Source organism: Oenanthe melanoleuca, chromosome 13 (genome assembly GCF_029582105.1).
Source record: "Oenanthe melanoleuca isolate GR-GAL-2019-014 chromosome 13, OMel1.0, whole genome shotgun sequence".
Classification (NCBI taxonomy): Eukaryota; Metazoa; Chordata; class Aves; order Passeriformes; family Muscicapidae; genus Oenanthe; species Oenanthe melanoleuca.
Window position 1 is genome coordinate 9,748,638 of NC_079347.1, and position 19,523 is coordinate 9,768,160.

General features: G+C 46.4%; 1 protein-coding gene across 1 annotated transcript in view; it reads left to right on the top strand.

The window, feature by feature from the left end:
- MGAT4B (alpha-1,3-mannosyl-glycoprotein 4-beta-N-acetylglucosaminyltransferase B) overlaps positions 1-19,523 on the top strand; it is a 50,102-nt gene that overhangs the window by 24,223 nt on the left and 6,356 nt on the right. The window contains exons 2-9 of the mRNA XM_056502339.1: positions 10,419-10,598; positions 11,268-11,408; positions 12,220-12,353; positions 14,875-14,921; positions 16,973-17,086; positions 17,511-17,586; positions 17,951-18,065; positions 18,825-18,955. Of these exons, the coding sequence (XP_056358314.1) occupies positions 10,419-10,598; positions 11,268-11,408; positions 12,220-12,353; positions 14,875-14,921; positions 16,973-17,086; positions 17,511-17,586; positions 17,951-18,065; positions 18,825-18,955 (938 nt within the window). The remainder of the gene's footprint in view (positions 1-10,418; positions 10,599-11,267; positions 11,409-12,219; positions 12,354-14,874; positions 14,922-16,972; positions 17,087-17,510; positions 17,587-17,950; positions 18,066-18,824; positions 18,956-19,523) is intronic.

Sequence of the window (19,523 nt, forward strand, 5' to 3'; positions counted from 1 at the left end):
ATGCTGAGTAATTTTTAAAAGGTTCTGCATGCATTTTATTTTGAGCATTCTGCAAATTATTTAAGACTCCTAAAACAAAATGCAATTTAGATCAGCTCATCCTGTGATCAGTATGTGGTGATTTTAAAATCTGCTCTACCCAACAGCATGGTCGTGTATCTGATCAGGGGTTGGTACAGTAGGGAAATAATTGGAATCTGGTGGTGGCTGTGGATCTGCAGGTAGAGAAGATGTACAATTTACATAAACAGCAGAGTGAGGGGAGTGTTCTCAATATCCTTTCACTCCAATACAGTCACATGCATTGCAAATGAGTTACTCTTTTGGAAAAAGAAGTCAAACCTGATTTGCATTGAAGTTCTCAGCTATTAACATCAGCAGAGCCAGGGACTCCAGCCAGAACTTCTGTGATTTCCTTGATATCCCTCTTAGTACATCACTCTAACTTTTCCATATGTGTTCTTTGATTTATAACACAGCAATACTTTATTTCACTGTTGTAAAATTCTTTCATACACTCAGCCCTGCCAAAAGCTTCATATGTTATTGATTAAACAAATTCCCACTGTTCCAGGATCTAGGCTGCTCTGAGTCTGGTGGTAACTTTAGTGGAATGATGAGTGCAGTGGTCGATTGTAGAGGAGGTGGGGAAATACAAAGCACCAGCACTTAGTGCTGCTGATCAATAAATTCACCTTCAGTTTGCAAAGTGCAGCTGCTTTTTCCACTGGTCAGTGCCACATCTCTCCTGAGATGGGCTGAGCTTGTCCATCAGCTGTGAAGTGCTGGTGGCTCAGGGTCATTTGTGGCGGGGATAATGATGATGTTTGATTTTAGTAATGTTGGGAGAAGGATTAACAAGAGTTTCATTTCGACTCCTTCACAGGCAATTACCAACAGCTGCTGCTAGAGAAGGGCGTGATGATTAACACAGTGACCTTTGCAAGGATTGACTTCCCTTCTTGGAGGGATTCCTTTTGGATGGACTTGTGGGCCATTAGCACTAAGCACAGAGCAGGATGCATGGAGGCTATGGGTTTTGGTGGAACAAGGTCTCTGTTTCACTATTAACTTAATTAGGTTATAATAAAAAGGGTTTTCCTGCTGGACTGCAGGGTCTTTGCTCTGCTTCAGGGTGTTCTGCTTCTGTAAAGCTGCAGAGCTGGGCCTTGCCAGCACCATGGGGACGTGGTCCTGCACGCTCCAGTCATCAGCTGTTCCTTTGGGCTTGTTTTGATTCATGAGATTTTACTCACTGGCTTTGCTGCTTGTTGTGAGAACGAGGTGTAAAGGGAGAGAAATGTAGTCCAGAGGGTTTGGTGAGAGCCAAGTAAATCTGATTTGGGCTTTTCCTGCATTGCAATGGTTCACAATGCAGCATGACAAGTGACATGGCCCATGGCATGGTGAGTGCTCAGAGCTGTGCCTGGACCCCAGTGATGCTCAAAGCTGCTGCAGGTTCCTGCATGTTCATGTTCAGGGCAGGAGAGCAGCACCCTCTCCATGCCAGGCTGCTCCTGCTGCCCTTAGGTGCATCCAAGAGCCTTTTCCATGCCCATGCCATGAAAGGAAAGTGCATCAAGCAAATGCATCTCCTTTTAAACCATACACAGGTTTGCTTGGTAGCATTGACCACATATGCAAGCTCCCAGCTTTTCCCATTTCCCTTTTCCCCCTTTCCTTTCCACCCCTCACCCAGGTTTGCCTGTGTAATGTCCTCACTTAAAAATCCTGTCGAGCTGCAATTATTTCGAGGTTTAATGACCCATGATTTCTGTAATGCTTTATTTTGTTCACTTTCAGCATGTTTTTATTCCCCAGTCAAATAAAGGGTATTAAAAAACCCACCAAGTACAAAGCCTTCACTTTCCATTTGAGAGAAAAATGCTTCGAAAGCTGTATTGGAGCTACACAGGTAAATAATTAGATTGCTAATGAATTAGCTTTGCTTTGAAGACAAAAGCTTCAGTGTTCCTAATTAGGTTGTGAGGAGAGACACAGAAATGCATGGTCTTTCTCCCAAGGAAAAGGGAGAAAAGGGGGCTCCCAACCCAGCTGAGACCAGGGACCACTGACAGGACAGTGTTTTACCTGACCTTGGGCTCAGCACCTTCCAGGTCTTTGACATGGTTTAAATTCCTCAGTGAATTCAGAGAAATAAAAGTTTATCTGTGCAACACATTTCCTTTTCAGTTTCAAATTAATATTTGAATGAAATGGTTGCTCACTGCTATGTTTTGAAACCGGGGCAATGGAAGCCTGTGGTATATTTTCATTATATCACTCTATTATTTATGCTTTTCATCATAAGCTCTATTATCATGCCCATCCTAAGATGAATTATCTCATATATTTTTTTCTTTCCTCACAGAGCAGGATTTTTTCCCAGGCCTTTGATCATTCTTATCACCTTCTCAAAAGCCCCTTTTAAGTCTGTATTAATACTCTTTCAGATGAGGTGAAAACTATTGTGGGATTAGGCAGCATCATTTTAATAATGTTATAATCTTCATACAATTATTCCCCATCCTGTTCACTAACCACACTAACATTTTGTTTGCCTCCCTCCCTATCCCCCCTTTTTTTCACTGGATTGCTGCTGCCTGCAGATTGGGCTGCAGACACTGATGCTGTGGTTTCCTCCCTAGTTAATATTGCTAATTAAGAACTATGTGAAAAATACCTTGATTTCCCCCCAGTTAAATTGCATCTATCAGTTTTGGTGTTGCTCTGCCATTTGGTTGACTTTTCTCCTGATGATTTCTTTGCTCCTTTTCTGGCTTTGATGAGCTTATCTCCATGTCCACTCGATATTTGGCTACTTCACAAATTCATCTCCTTCCCCAGATCCTCACTAAATCTATTAACTGGTGAGTTTAATACCAATCCTTATGGCTTCCTTTGGATAGTTAACCTTTTGCTATGATGGAAATTCACTGTTTAATCCCATCTTTTCTCTCTTTAGATCAATGGCAGCATTTGCCCTCTTCCCCTTTCCTCTTTAGCTTTTTTGCAGCAAAATGAATTGCCCTCTGATTTCTTCATCTCGTAAATCCCTTGAATGGGTTGATAAAACCCCAGGACAAATCAGAAGGACGGGTCCCTTTGTCAGGTGGTGGTTTATACCTGCGGGGAATTTCCTCTCCTGCCAGTGCTTTTGTTTGGCAGGTGAAGCCCAGGGGATTTGAGGTGATCTCCGAGCCCTTTGTATCCTTCTCTGTGATTCACCCACGGAGCTGTGCTGCAGAAAGAGATCCCAAACCTGCTCTGCAGGTACCCAAGAGCAGTCTGACAGCTTCTGCCACCTCCTCTGCCCTGATCCAAGGCATTTTAGGCAGAGGTGATGGGCACTGCTGTTTGCATTGCTAATTTCTGAGTTTCTACATCTGTGCTTTGGAGCCTGCATCCCCCCTGGGGAGCCTTTGGATTTAGGCACAGGCACCCCTGTGACTTGCTCTCCTCACTGGAATGGGGAATTGTAATGTTCACCATCTGTGTTGTGTTTCAGCATCCCCATAATGGGAAATCTACTCATCTCCATCTCTGAAAACTTACTACTTAGAACTACTTGGAAGCCAAACAAAAAGCTTAATTTTTGAATACCTGTGTGCAGGTTGTGTGAACTGACTCTCCAATGCAAACAGTAGCTCATATTTTGGAACAACAAGGTGCAGGGGATATGAATTTTCCTCTCCTTCTGATGACGTATGTGCTGAGACAACATTAAACTTCAGCAAGGAGACGTGCAACAGAAATATGATCAACACCTTCTGCTGCAGAAAGAAAAAGTGGCTTAAAGGTGCCTGTGTTCCCTGGGGAGGGACTGTCAGTGGAGAGATGCATTGCATCTCTATCTCATTACACGGAGCTGCTGAAGGTTGAAATGCTGTTAAATATACCACAGGCTCTTATTAAATGGCCATATTAAAGAAAACAACATACACACAGACCAGACTGGAGCTGGGGAAAGCTCTTGCTTTATTTGAGGATCATTTTTTCAGACAGGCTGGCTTTTAATAAGCCTCTTGCCCTGGCTGAATAGTTCTCTCAGCATGATGCTGATGCCATGGGATGCTCAAACCCAGCAGTCAACCCAGGGGCAGCACAGGAGCCTCCAGTGCCTGTGGGGGATCTTTCCTGCTGCCATCACCCACCTGGGCAGCAGTGCCTTTTACTGGGTGTGCAGGGTGGGTACTGGTTTTTCTAAGATGCTGTGGACTGTGGTGCTCCAGACCAGCTCTGCATCCCATCAGGACAGTTCTTGAGCACAGGCTCCGAGTTGGAGCACAGTGGTGCACTGAGGGGTGCATTGGGGTCAAAATATATTATTCAAAATATTAAAATGTATTATTCAGCCCCAGTTGAGAACAGCACATTCTGTAGGGACTGACTGAACTGAAATAAAGAGTAAATAAAGAGCAGAGGATGAACACAAGGAACTAAGCCCCTAGCTGCTGGTTTTGACAGCTCTTTTGACCACCAGTGCCCTTTATGCCCCATCCCTGGCAGTGTCTGGGGCCAGGCTGGATGGGCTTTGGAGCAGCCTGGTCTAGTGGAGGGTGTCCCCACCCATGGCAGGGGAGTGGAATGAGATGAACTTTAAAGTTCCTTCCAGCCCAAATCATTCCACAACTCTGATGACTGAGCCAGTGCCAGCAGCACCTAACCCAGCCTGATAGCTTTGAGCTGGGAACTGCACATGCCATCCCTCTCCTTCCCTAGTCCCTGTCCTGCCTGAAGCTCTCCATACCTGTAGCTATTTTCCCAATAATAATCAGTTTTCTAGTGGTACTAAAGATTCTACTTCCCATGTTCCTTTTTGCCTTGGTGGTAACCACAAATTACAACATAATATAATTTTAAAAACTTGGAAAAGGTTTATTTAAAAACTTTTTTTGCTTTAATTTTTTTTTTCTTTAAAAAATATGTGAAAACCTTATAATAAAGAATCTTGAGGTGTGCTTACAAGCAGCAGCTAGAAAATGTCTGCTTTGACTGAGTATCCAGGTGGTTTGGGACACAATGGAGAAGTAAATGTCGCATAATGTTTACTGAATAGAGCATCCATGTTTGCTGTGTGCTGATGGCACTGCTGAAACACTCACACTTTCTGTGCAGATGAATCAGCCCCCAACAGGGTAATTGCAACTGCTGGAGCCTTTTGGGAGGCCCACCCTGCCAGATACCACCCACTCCCCAAACTCTACCCTTGACAGTGTTTGAATTGTTGCTCGGCGTGTCTTGGTGTTCAGTTCCTTAATGCAAATCAGGTTCTCAGTGGCTGCACATATCCCACACTGCCAAAATATTTATGGTCTTAAAAGATGAGTCTGAAACTGGGAGCAATGACCTGCTGGCTCACAGAAGGGAAGGTGATGTGTCTCTCAGCTTTCTCATCTCGCAGGAGCACTGTTTGTGTTTCTTTAGATCACTGCTCAGTCTTCATCCTGCCTTTGTTGGGGGGGTGAGAAGGGGCTGATATTTGGGTATTTTGGATGCTGAATTATCCTTTCTTACTGCTACTTAGGAATGTCTTTGCAGTGGTTTTTTTTGAGGGATGATTTGGGTATTTGTTTATGGTGAGTGTCTAGAGGTGATTTCTACCTTTTGAAGGTCAAATAAGCAAAGGGCAACATTTTGCTTTTAATGGTATAAAAAGGTTATTGTGGAGTTGCTGCAATCTCTGTGTAGCTGTGTGCAAAGTGCCTCACACCTGTGTTCTCCACCAGCCACCAGATTTCCATGTAAAGCAGGACTGTTCCTTTTTTGCATCTCAGGAGCTGAATTTAATTCACCGATATGGCACAGTAGCTCCTTCTATCCATTTTAATGGTCCAGTGAAATTCTGTTAGCAAAAGACCTAATGAATGTTGCTATTCAATCAGGGCAATCTAGGGTGTAATGTGTGGAGCGTTGCCAGCATTATATAAATCATTAAACATCAAAATGTAAAAAAAAATCAGAATTCCCTAATCATCCTCTAACTCCAGGAGCTGCTGGGAATGGCTGGGGCTGGAAGCAGCTGAGGCCAGCATGAGTGCCTGGCTGGGATGGGGACAGTGGCTCACCAGCCTGGTTCCTATTCTTGCCTGTGAGCATTTTTGGATAACACAGATCCTCCAGCATGGAGAGAGGGTTGTTTGTGTGCTCTGCAGTCCCCTCAGGTCCTTGCAAGTCCTAGAGGGAGAAGTATTTATTTCTTAAAGAGGTGCTTTAATTAAAATGAGGGAGAACAGTCATTACAGAGACATTTTCTGTAGGCAGATGAATTTTCTGCTCCAACTTAATTTACATTGTAAGGGAACTGCACTTCTTTTTGCTCTTTGGCTTTGGGAGTTCATGCAACAGCGGTCAAAAGGTGCAGTTATGCTCTAGAAGCCAAGATTTTATAGAGATAAACAGTTTAGAGGTTTGAGAGTTGTTTCTAGTTTTTAAACCATGTCTCTTGAAAGTTTTCCTAATGAGAAGCAAGTCCAGCTAGCAAAGACTGTGTGTTTGCTTTTGAAAAGATTGAATTGGAGGGAAATCTCTGGCGTCAGCCGTGGGTCCACTCTGCTGGGAGAGGTTATCAGCAGAGAACAAAACCAAAAGTAATTGGAACTGAAATATGGATGTGTTTAAAATGCACTGCAGACTCTCTGGGAGGCTGGAGTGTGATTGGAAAGACAAATGCAAAATACAGAATTATAACATTCCTGACTCTGTGTGTATGTGTGTGTATGTATATATATGTATATATTTGTGGATGGATGACTGTGTGAGATTTCAGGATGGGGATTTTATTGTCACTGGTCTGATTTTGTGTCAGCCTTCTGGTTTCGGATCAGTTTATTTTGCTTTCATTCAAAAACTGAAAATGGATGTGAAAATGCAGTTGTCCCAGCTCTCACCTTTGCTAGCAAACATGGTTTGCACTTAGGAGTCACTTGAATAAGAAGGAAGACACAGAATTCTCCATAATGAAGAAATACTTTTTATTAAGGGGTTGCTGTCTTAGATGGATAAATTCTTTGGGAAGGCTGCAGGATCTCAGCTCTTTGAGGAGCAGCCCATAAGCCCCTCCAGCCTGTGCCCATCCCTTGCACGCTGCTGCTGGGAAGTCACAGAATCTTCTGGCTTGGAAGGCACCCACTAAGATCATCAAAGATCATCAAAGTCCAACTCCTGACAGGGCCTGTTCAAGCCAACCCTGCCTTTTGATGTCCCAGTGGCTTGTGTTGTTGCTCAGCAAACCCAGCCCAGGCTTCTCAGCTGAAGACACAGAGCCTGGCAGCTGTGTCCAGCCATGTGGGGGGATACTGGTCAGTGAGTGATCTCACTGGTGACACATCCCATGGCCACTGTCCCTCAGCCTGGGGCTGCAGCCCTGCAGGGATGCTCTCAGAGCTGCTGCAGTGGGCACAGCATGGGCAGATGGTGGCTGGCACTCAGCTGTGCCCAGCTGCTCCCTGCTGAGCCTGGCTGTGTGAGGATACCTGACTCCCACTTGGAGCCCCACAGCCAACCTGCTGCTAAAAACAGATTGTGAAAAAACATGGAGTGCAAATATGGGCCCTGACAAGGTGAGAGATGAGTTCTTGTACATGTGCTGCAAGTTTGAGAGGTTTTTGGTCTCCCAGGTCAGTCCTGCTGCCTGTCACCTAACGCTGACTTTCTTTCTTTCTTAAACCAGTATATTTTAAGCCCAAAGCAATGTGTTATCTCTCCAGAAAAAATAAGCTAAATCTTTTATATATATATATAAATATAGCTAGAAGTTTTTGTCCTGCAGTGCTTGAATCTAGGGATATTTTAAGAGCTCTGTTATCTTGTGCTGGGAGGGAATACAATAAATATGTAGATAGGGAGTACTGCTGCTTTGAAAGGTATGTAAAGGGTCTGTGCTGAACTGACACTGGCTGAAAAAATTTGTTCAGCCTAATTAGCAGCAAATCACTTCTGTGTCCAACCTTGCTTGTAGAGATGGGAGCCAATCTGCCCCTTATCCTCTGCTGCCCTTTGTGGGTTTTCAGAGCCCTCCCTGGCTGAGGGTTTTTGTGAGGACACAGATCTGCAGCCATGTGTCATTGCAGGCCGACAAGTGCAAAATTACTGGAAATTCGTGGGAAACTGTACACCCATCTCAGGCTTTGTCTAGGATTGTTCAGGCTGTCATCAGAACCAGTCACGATCGATCAGCTTTTAAATTTCATGAAATTTTAATTAAAGAATGGAAAGCCTGCGAAGACATCATCTGACAAGAGCTCTGGAAACAAATACAATTTCACTTCCAACCATTAACCAGAAAAGCAGCAAATGGTTGACTGCACATCGCCATTGCAGTCTGAGGAAAGTACAGCTCTTGGCTTTGGCGGGCAGGTCATTAGTGACTGAATAATCAGTGACATTTCCCTTCTAAATCTGACACAAATGAAGTGCAGTGCTCTGGAAAAAGCCATTAAGTGCAAAGCCTTGCCTTTACTCTGCTCCAGGTATTGCAGAACAGGATCTAATGGCAGCCTTTAGCTGTGATTTGGCTTTGATAGCATCCACAGGATAGTAACCCCCCAGGATACCAAGAGCCAAATGCTTCCAGCCTTGCACAAACCATCATGTTGTGCAAAAAAGAAAGTGAGACTTGTTCCTTGCTGGTGTTCCCAGATGCAGCCAGTAAAAGATACAAGCAGGAAAACCTCTAAAAATTGGGAAGCTGAATGTAGCTGTATTCTTATGTCTGAGAGGTACCAGCAAGTGAAGATCTCACTCATTGTGGGATGAGTTTTTAGAGCCTCCTGTGAGCTGCTGTGGCAGCTCACAAAGCTGGGTGTTAACCTGTTTTTCTGCACTTTGAAAATGTTTTCTCGATGGGAGTGGAAAGTGAGCAGCAGTGCACAGGAAAAAGGAAGGACTGGTCTTGTTTATGTCTCTGCCTTGAGTTTCTGTGAATAATGTGTTGTCAGATGGACGGAGTCATCAAATGGGTGTAACTTCCTCTGCTCCCTCCCCATGTGCCCTGCCTTTGGAAATAATGTCAAAAGGTTAATAGGAGCCAGACTGCCTTGGGGGTCCCTTCTGCTGAAGCAGTGAGTCTTTAAGGAGGTTTTTTTTGGGGGAAAGACTGAATAGGGGAAACTTTTTCTTGGCAAAAGCATTACCAGTAGCTGGACTGGAAAGCATTGTTGTCTTGGAAACTCTGTGCACTGAAGCTGGATATGTCTGATTTTCAAAATCCCTTTTTCTTCATGAACCCCAAAATAGAAGTTTTTGATGCCGTCAATGTATGTTTTTCAATTGCTTTGATTTATATTTAGCCCTGTGTTGGGAAGTTCCAGTGCAGTATTTTTGATCATTAGCTCTCCTAGTTGTGTTTGGGTTAGGAGTATACTATTCAGTGGATAAATCTGCTTTGGGTATAGTCTTGTGAGTTCTAATCTTACTGAAAGCACATGAATAACCACAGATAAAAGTGTATTTTTAATGAATAGTTTCATTAATAATGGGAAAAAATGTCCCGGGAAGGTTTGTTAGTGGCTCACTGATTCCACTCCCAGCTGCTGTACAGTTAGTTCTGACTGAAAGCTCTTGATAGTTTTATTGCTCTGTTTACAGACCATGGGGTAAGATGTTGTTTCAAAACAAAAAGCTTTATTGCCCTATCAGAAGGGGTTTTTATACATTTATGATGTGTCCTAAAGGTGTGTATCCAAACACTTGAATTCATATAAGCATCCAGGCAGCTGTTGCCATGTGGTTTTCTTTATCTTGATATGTTTTGGAGAGCTTAGATTCCCCAAATCTCTTTTGACTGTTAAAATTTTGGGCTCTCTTCCAAAGCTGGAGGGGGTGCTGTCTGCACCCTTGTCTCACTGCAGGGCAGCATTCTCCCTTGCCAACATCTCTTTCCATCACTCAGGATCTTCCAGGAGATGGTTGTATTTGTATATCCAAAGAAGGACAAACGAGCTGGGGAAGGCTTAACCTGTAGAAAAGGATAGATTGGATATTAGGGAAAAAAACCTTTATGAGAAATATGCCAATCATTCACACAAGCTGCCCAGGGAAGTGGTGGAATCACCATCCCTGAAGAGATGTAAAAGATGTGTTGATGTGGCACTTGGGAATGTGGTTTAGTGGTGGACTTGGGTTGCTGGGTTAATGGTTGGACTCAACGATCTTAGAGGTTTTTTCCAGCCCAAACTGTTCTATGATTCTATTTCTACATGACCCAGAAACCCAAGCTGAAAGAGGAAAAATTGAAGTAGCTTTTTTATTGTAGTTCTGCAACTTCAACTGCCCTCCCCACAACTCTTTTGCCAGTGGGTGCATGCTGGGACACAGCTCCCTAAATCCATAATTTAAGAACTGGGGAGGCAAGGGAGGTATGAGTGAAACCCTTCTGAGCAGGGAGGACAAAGCTTGTCTCTCTTCTCCATCCCCAGGCGACGTTGTGGACATCTACCAGCGGGAGTTCCTGGCGCTGCGGGACCGGCTGCACGCAGCCGAGCAGGAGAGCCTGAAGCGCTCCAAGGAGCTCAACCTGGTCCTGGAGGAGATCAAGAGAGCACTGTCAGAGAAGCAGGCCCTGAGGGACATAAACCGCACCTGGAGCAGCTTATCTGGTGAATAAACAGCGCTGGGGGTCTGGGGCTGTGTGGAAGCTGTGGCTAAGGAGGAGGTGGAGAGGTGTGTGTGTGTGTGTGCAGGGCTGCAGACACGACCTGCTCTTCTCTCCCCCGGTGTGAGCAAATTGTGGAGTTCAGAGAGACTTGGGAGCTCTTCAACTCCTGTTTAATTAGAGGTGCATAAGCATCATTAAACACGGATTTGCCTCTGCCGAGGATATTTGCCAGTTTGCTTGCTTGCAAGCTTTTTTTTCTCCCTTGCAAGTCCTATGGCTGTATTCAACCCATATGGAGAATGGGTATCCAAAGAGAGGGGGGAGGAAGGAGCTAGGCTGGCTGAGCACCTCTCGCCAATTTATTTGTTCTTTTTTTTTTTTTTTTTTAAGTTGCTCGGTTGAAGAAAATTGGATCTCTACAGAAAGATCTGATTTGACCTTCATTTTATCTTCATTCTCCCCTCTCCCTCCCAAATATTTGGGGACTTCTTTAAGGCCCTCCTGGCTCCTGCTGAACTTTAATTGGGTTTGTGGTAGCATGTTAAAGGTTGGCCTGATTTTTTATAACCCAGCAGTAGTCTCTGGTGGCCAGGCTGCTGTAGAGGCTTTTTGCCTTGCAGTCTCTTCCTACCTACCGTGCCTTGCAATTTATTCCCTTTTCCTTTTTAAGACGAAACCAAGTTAAAACTGTGGAATATCACCAACAAGAATGTGCTGCACCTTCCCACCATCTTCCATCATTTGCCACATTTGCTGTCAAAGGAGAACAGTCTGCAGCCAGCCGTGCATGTGGGCCAGGGGCGCACTGGAGGTAAATGGGAATTAGTGCTGCTTCTGGTGCTCTTCCTCACCTTGGTGCCTGTCCCTGCCCTTTCCTCTGGGCCTGGCTGTGGCACAGATACGAGCAGGACTGGAGGAAGGGCTGCATGCATCATGCAAGCTATGGTGACATGTGGGGTGGGTGAGCCATGTCACGCCTGCAAGTCTACAGGGGAGTGCTGTCTGTGCTTTTGACTGGCCCTAAAATGTCCTCAGTGCTTCTGCCAGATTTGTTTGCTGCTTTCCATATCCAGAGTGCTCTAAACTTTGCATGGAAGGACTTCAGATGAAAGCATAGTTTGTAGGGTGCTTCATGGAGACTGTAACCCAACTAAAGAGACAAATCCCATTGAGAACAAGACTTTGGTTACTTGATGATTCCCCCGCTCCCAAATGCCAAAATGCCAAGGACCTGGCTTGCACCTACTAAACTGGAGTGCTTTTGGCCATGGGAGGGGTTTGGACAGCAAGAGGTGATCTTCAAGTCAAGAGTTGAAGAGGCCCTGGGAGGGAAAGGGATTTGGGTTATTTCCTTAGAGATCATTCCTTCAGGGAGATAAAGCAGAGCATATCTGACTGCCCGTGGTGCCCTGCCAGCCTGGCACAGTGGGGTGCTGCTGGTTGGCACTGGGCTGAGGACAGGAGTGTGGGAGCCCTGCATAGCCCAGGAACCCACCAACCTGCTGCTCACTGCTGGTTTCTAATGACAGAGCCTGGCACTGACCAGGTGAACCATGAGTTGGTCATGGGAGCATGGTGTCCAGCACTGCCCCCTCTCTAAAATCTCTCCTGGCCCTGGGCAGTGTCCGTCGTGATGGGAATCCCCAGCGTGAAGCGGGAGGTGCATTCCTACCTCACCGACACCCTCAACTCCCTCATCTCAGAGCTCACCCAGCAGGAGAAGGAGGACTCTGTCATCGTTGTCCTCATTGCTGAGGTAAGACAGAGCTTTGCTGGTTTGCCCCATTTCCCTGGCCCCCATCCCACTGTCTGCCAGGCTCCGTGCCAAACAGGACGCTGCCCACCCGGACACCAGCTCTGCCACTTGCTGGGCAGATAAGCCTGGCCTTGGGCTGTCATCCAGCAGGATCAGCAGCTGTGTCTTGCCCAAAATGAAATGCTGGTTGGGCCACAGAGATCAGGATATGAGCAGGCAAATGTGTCCCTTTAGCAGCTGCTGGTGTGGCACAGCTCACCTAAATCATGATGCCTCCTGCAGGCTGCTTTGAATGGATGTCCACAAAATGAGCTGGAGCAGCCCCATGAGCATGTCTAGGAGAGCTCTCAGACCTACTCCTGCAGCAGCTGTTTCTCCACATACCTGTAACATGGCCCTAAACTCCTCTTGAAACCCAAGAGTCAATGGTTCAGGATTGAGACTGACCCCTCTTTGTATTGGTGCCTGGAGCCTGGAATCAGTTGCTGAATCCAAGGGCTAAAAAGCCTTGATACATTAATCCACAAGAGCTGCTTTTATCTATGGGTTTAGATGCTTATTTTTCTCCATGGCTTTCCTCTCAGGATTATTTTCTTGAGCCTGAAGTGCATTTGTCTTAATTTCCAGAAATCCAGTGAGAAAGATAAACCTCAGTAGCCTGTTACTGGGAGTGGAACAAAGATGAATGCCCAGGTTTGCTGCCTGTGCACCCATAATTTGACATCTTGAGTAGATTTGGCCTTCAGGGCTCTGGCTGGTATTTTGTACAGGGAGAAGGTGTGCACAGATGGGTGCAGCCCAGAGGGCCCAGCACAGGGTTTGGTCATGGCCATCATTTGGCTCCCTCGGAGCCAGGACAAGTTTGGTGACTGTTTTTGCAGTGGTTAAGTTGAAGCCTGAGAGGTTTTAAGCAACTTGACCCAGACCAGCTCCTGTTTTGGACTGCAGTAATACTACTTTAGTTGACTTGAAAATAATGTGCGTGCTGTGATGGCAGCTCCTGATTTTCAGGATGTACCTATGGCAAGAAAAGTGAACAACAAATAAATTCATTCTGATCCTGTGGAGTGCAGGAGCACACACACCACATCCCAGTAACAGCAATGACAGTTGTTGCAGATTCCTTTGGCCAAGTTTGGTCTTGGAGCTGCACAACATCCTTCTGTGCAAGTGTCTGCCACTGCTGTGCCTGCTCTGCCTCTTCCCAAAGTGTTTCTCCATGTACCTGCTCCTTGGGCATGGGATAAAGAGTAAATAGTGGAGAGGGTGGTATGAACCTGAAGCAAATGCTGAATAATTTGGAGACTCAGCACAAGTGCAGCAACTGAATGTCCTTTCTGGGATTGGGATTTCTCATTCCCAAGTGTCACTGTTGGCCACTGCAGGTGTCATCCACAGTGGCTGGACTATCTGGGAGAGCAGGGGCTTCCTCAGCTGCCTGAGGGGAGCCCTGGGGTGAGATGGCTGGCTTGGCTGTCACCAACCCACTGATTCAGACACTTGGAGTGGAGCTGCATGGTTCCTGCCAAAGCCAGGAGCATCTTTCCTGCTTTTGTTTTTCCCATTGCTCTTTTCTTGGCACGCTGAGGTAAGAAATCAGTCCAGCACTGAGCCCTGTTTAGGAAAGGGACCTTTTCCTCTCGAGAAAACTGAGGAAGGGACCTTTTCCTCTTCCCTGTCTCTGTGCCAGCACAGAAGTGCTGTGCTCAGCCTGTGACACACATCCTGGTGTCTCATTCTCACCTCGCAGCAGCAGCTGGTCCCGGTTCTGTGATGCTGCATCAGCAGATCCAGCCAAGACCTGCATCCTCGTGATCCTCATGGCTGCCCAAATCAGTGCTACCACCAGGAAACAGGAGCAGCTTCTGCTCGTGGCTCTCCTGCCCTTTGTTCTGGGGTTTTGTTTTCCCCATCACTGTGCAGAAGGTTTCTGTGCAGTGCCTGTCCCTGTGCTTGCATTTATCTCACCCACAGACAGCAGCAAGCAGTGCTGGAGACCTTTGTCTCCCAGATGTTATGGGTTGCCATGCTGATTGTGGGAACAAACTGGGGCTTTAGGAAGAAAAGTGTCAAAATGAACCGGAAATGAAAAACTTAAAAATAGATCCTTCTTTTTCACCAAAGGGTACAGAGTATCTGCTGCCAAGAGTATTCTCTTGGATGCAAGCCAGTGTGTATAGGGAAAAAATAAATAGCCCAGAGGTTAAAACTTGTGCAAACACTTGGTGCTGGCAGGGGGAGAAGTGCCAGGAGAGCACATGGAAAGATGTGCAGGATCTTGTGTTCTTTGGGATGGATTTTGGTGTGTGATGCCTTTGGTTAACACTGTCCACAGAGGAGGGCTCCTGGGAGCCTGTCAGCATGGCAGAGCAGTAAAGCTGGATAAAAGGAGACATGAAGGTGAATGAAGATGATACAGATGTGCTGACAGTACCCCAGGGTGTGTTGAAGAAGATTTCTGAGCCATAGGGGACACAGGCTGAGGCTGAAGGGTCTAACACTGCTTTTTTTTTGTTTTCAGACGGATCCACAGTACACAGCTGGAGTGGCAGAAAACATCAAAAACTTGTAAGCACTTCCAAGTGGCTCCAGTGTATGGCCTGTGCCTGCAGCAAGGCCAGGGAACAGCTTCATTAAGGAGAAAATACACACTTTTCTGCTTCCCTTTTGTATTTTGTTGCTGTTTCTTGGGGTTTTTTTTCCTCTTTTTAAACTCTATGCTGTCTTTGCTTATGCTGCTTCCACTTTCTGCTTGTTCTAAGATACATCCCATCTGTAGCTTCCAGGAGACTGCTTTGTGCTTGAAATATTTAACACACGTGGTCATTTTATTTAGTTCTGTTTTGCTCCTTCTGCCCTGGGGCATTGCAAGGAGATGGATTGTTTAGATTTCCAGCGATCCTGGCAGTTGTTTCAGTGTTTACTGCAGCCCTGTACTTGCTCAGTGCAGTCTGGGCAGTGTAGTAAGCACACATGAATGTTCCTGCCTTATTTTGCTTTAAAATCCGTGATCCATCTTTCTTCCCACTCCAGCCTGTTTGTTTTCCCCTTGTTCCAGGCTCTAGTTACATTTGTCTCTCGTGCTGGCTGCTATTTATGTCCTGGAGCCTCAGTGGTTTTTGCAGCTTTGTCTGTGGCTGTTTAAGCAGAAGCTGGTGATGGATTATTAACCGTGGGCTGGTCCAGGCGTTAACAACATCAGAGCTCGGGGGCAAAGGGAGAAGGTGGTGAGAGAAGGGGCAGTGAGTCCTGTCCAGCTCCTGTGGCTGCTCCTTCCCAAGGGGTGGCAGGAGAAGAGAAGGGGCAGCACGTGCTGCCAGCGCCCCTTGTCCCCGAGCCGGTGACGGCAGAGGGGCTGCTTGGGGAGGGATGTGCTCCCGGGGACTTGCAGAGGAGCTGAAACAGAGCCCTCCATCTTGCTGTGCAGGAGCTGGCAGGGCTCCCCTCCTTGTGCCTGCAGGCAGCAGGACGCACTTATCGGGATAATGGACTGATTGTCCGATGGATCCTGATGAAATTACCGGGCGCTGCTGCAGAGCGCCTCTGCGTGCAACTCCTGAAACTTTAATTGACTTAATGATTTGATTTCTCATCATCCCCCTCTCCAGTGCCTCCTGCCCCTCCCTGAGTCACTGGAATTATTTTTCTTCCAAATTGAATTGAGGTGGTGTGGGGCCAGGGCAGGCTGGGCTTGCTGCTTTACTGCAGTGTTTTGTCAGCTCCGTGAGAAGCTGCTGTTTCTCTGCTGCCTGAAGAAGGGAAGATTTGAGAATGTTAGCTGAAAGACCTGCCAGTCCCAAGGAAGGAGTGAGGAACAGAAAAAGAAGTGAGAAGTTTTTGGCAGTTTCTCTGCTTTGTCTCCCTCTGCCCCATCTTCCGTCCTCCAGGCTCTGCACAAACAAAGGAAATCAGCCTTGCACCGAATGGCTCAAAAAGGCAGTATAAAAATAACTGGTTTTCCTGCTTATCTCTCACAGCTAGAGCAGTCCCAGGGTATTGCTTGCAAGGCTGATGTAGGTGCCTGCTTTTCACATGGGTGACATTATTTTCTGTTTGAGTTTGACTCGTTAAAGGTTTCTTAGCTACATTATAGGAAAAGTAGATGCTGATTTTATCAGCATAAGAGAACTAGGTAGACTTCCTGCTGGCTCTCTGAACTCCAGCACAGCAGTGTTTAAGCAACTTAGCAGAAATTTATAGCACAACCTCGGCAAAATTAATTTTAATTACTGATGCATTTCGAAAATCTCTAAATGCCTGAAGTGCCAGGTCCTTTCTTTGTTGAACCAGTCTGCAGGTCATTTAATCCTATAAAGAGTACATGGTGTTCAGGGCTGGTCTTTAAGGCTGACCCTGTGTGCGTGCAGGAGGGAGGAGGATGCTTGTGGGGAGCATGTGCACATGGGGCTATTAGAGACTGTGGGAGGCAGAAGATAACTTAAAAAGTCCATATCAATCCTGCTGGTGTCTTCTGACGAAGCCTGGAAGTGCACTAGATACCAGGGAAGTTGCACCTTAGAGGCTGTATTTTTTGTTTGGTTCTGTGGCTCAGTGATTTGGCCTGCAAAATATTGTGTCAGACGTGGAGGTATTTGTTTACTGCTGCGTTTCTCCCTCAGATTCCCAAAGGAAATACACTCAGGTCTCCTGGAGGTCATTTCCCCCTCTCCACATTTCTATCCTGATTTCTCCCACCTGCGGGAATCCTTTGGAGACCCCAAGGAAAGAGTGAGGTAAGAATGAGTGAGCTTATAAACAAGCAAGCCCTGAATTAAGGAACTGTAGCCAGTTCCTCACTGACTCCAGCAGGGAAAGCCCTTCTGCAGGGCCAGGCAAGGACTTTAAACTTGAATTATCCAAGAGCTGGACATGATTTGGTGACAGGGGGATGAACTGGCACCAGCTTTGCCAGGCTTCCCTTGTGCTGTGGTGTTTCCATCACTGAGCAAGGAGCTCATTTTAACCCAAATTGTCTTAATTTTGGAAGGCCTTGAGATTTCCAGTAACTCTTAGCTGACCAGGGACCAAAGGGAGAGGCCATATGCCATCCCCTCTGCCTCCCTCCCAGGGCTGTGTCACCTTCCCATCTCAAACCCAGCCTTGGCAGGCTCCCTGCAGCAGCCACTATTCCACTCCCGTTGTCTTTATCTCTTGCAGGTGGAGGACAAAGCAGAACCTGGACTACTGCTTTTTAATGATGTATGCCCAGTCCAAAGGCATTTATTATGTGCAGGTGGGTCTGGTGCTGGTGCTGGAGGGAAGATGGATGTATCTGTGGGTTCGCTGTACTGGCTTGTACCAGCTACGAGCATATCCCATTCTGTGATGCAGCAGAGTGGGAGCAGGTTTTAACCACATAGGTTCAAAAGCTGGGTTTTAAAAATACTTTTAGACTTGGAAACCTCCCACTTAGAAAAGGCAGAAGTCCTTGTTTCTCTTACCTGTTAGACTGAGTGAGAAAAAGTGCTTGGAGGACTTTCCAGAATAAACTGTGTCTGTGCCAAAGCTCTCCTCTGGTCTGTGGTGTGATTGCTCTGCATAGAGACTGTTGCTGGGACCTGGATGGGACATTGGCACTGTGCCCTTTTGTCTTACAGCTGGAGGATGATATTGTGGCCAAACCAAACTATCTCAGCACGATGAAGAACTTTGCCTTGCAGCAGCCCTCTGAGGAGTGGATGATCCTGGAGTTCTCTCAGCTGGGGTTCATTGGTAATGTTCTCCCCCACTCACCCCACTCCTATTCAGGCACAAGGCACAAAAGCTTCCTGGCTCTTGCCAGCACTACATTCTTGGCCCAAGAAATTGTCCCCACAAGATGGTAAAATACTTGGACTTGATCCCCTCCTATTTTTGCAATGACCCTTGTGTTTGCACAGGGGAGAAAGATCCTCACAGCTGGTACTGCTAATACTCACTTTTAGTAAAAATAAACCTGGTGAGTGGCCCAGCCAACAGCCAAACAGCTTAGATATGGCCAGTAGCTTCTAGGCTGGATGGGATCTGGATTTGCCTAAGAGTGTGCAAAAGGAAGTTTACATCAGCCCAGAACTATTTTGGGAGCAGCAGTACATGGTTGCAGTAGCAGCTTGATCTGTTATTTTGGATACTGGGTTGACTGGCTTAAAACTTGTAGTTTTCAGGGCAGGAAATGGTCTGTCCTGCAGCTGGCTATGTTTTTCATCCTTGTTTCTCTTTACTGAATGGGAGAGTTTTAGACCTTTTGATACTGTTATGACCTGTGAGACTCTAATGCTTTCTAATTCTGCAACAAATATTAAATCTGGAACTGTATTAGCAAAGTCAGCAGTGCTGGTAGATGAACTGGAGCCACGTGTTGTTTCCTTTACATGGATGGACACATCTAACCTCCATGGCCCAGTCTCCCAGTTTTTTCTTTCCCAGCTCTGATTCTAGACCATTTCATACCATAGCTCCTGTCTCCCTCTTCGCTCTCTCTTTGTGCTCTAGGAAAAATGTTCAAGTCTCTGGATCTGAGCTTGATTGTGGAGTTCATCCTGATGTTCTATAAAGACAAACCCATTGACTGGCTGCTGGATCACATCCTCTGGGTGAAAGTCTGCAACCCTGAGAAAGATGCAGTACGTAAACAACCTCTGTTAAAGGGAAATGTTTTGCTGTGTGTGGGCAAATGTGGGCCTGGCTGTGCCTCCAGAGGATCTTTTTTGTGAGCTCTGGTGCTAACTGACTTTGCACTGAGCCGTGCCATCCCCGTGGAGTGTGCTGGAGGGTGTCCTTGTGGATTGTGTGAGTGGAGACCTGGGAGTTCAGGCTTTTGTAGTCTGCCAGGAAAGGCATTATTTCTGCATCTAAGCACTAATAGGGTATTCCTCCTGCAGTCCTCGAGGACAGGAGTCATTCCCCATTCTTCTGTGTTGTTTTGCATTGCAGTGTGCTTCTCTCCCTGAAGCGTTTCCCACTCGCTGACTCCAACCCCAGAATAACCCCTTGCCTCTGGATCCATGTGCTGTTCCTGCCTGGAGCACACATGGAGACTGCCCAGAGAGCTCACCCCAAATGATCCAGAGCAAACCCTCCTTGCACAGTCTGCCAGAATGAAGCCAGATCACACAAAACTCTTATCAGGGTTTCTAGGAGAGTGCAGAGAGGTGAAATGGGCTCTGTTTTGTGCTGCCACTCATTTTGCAG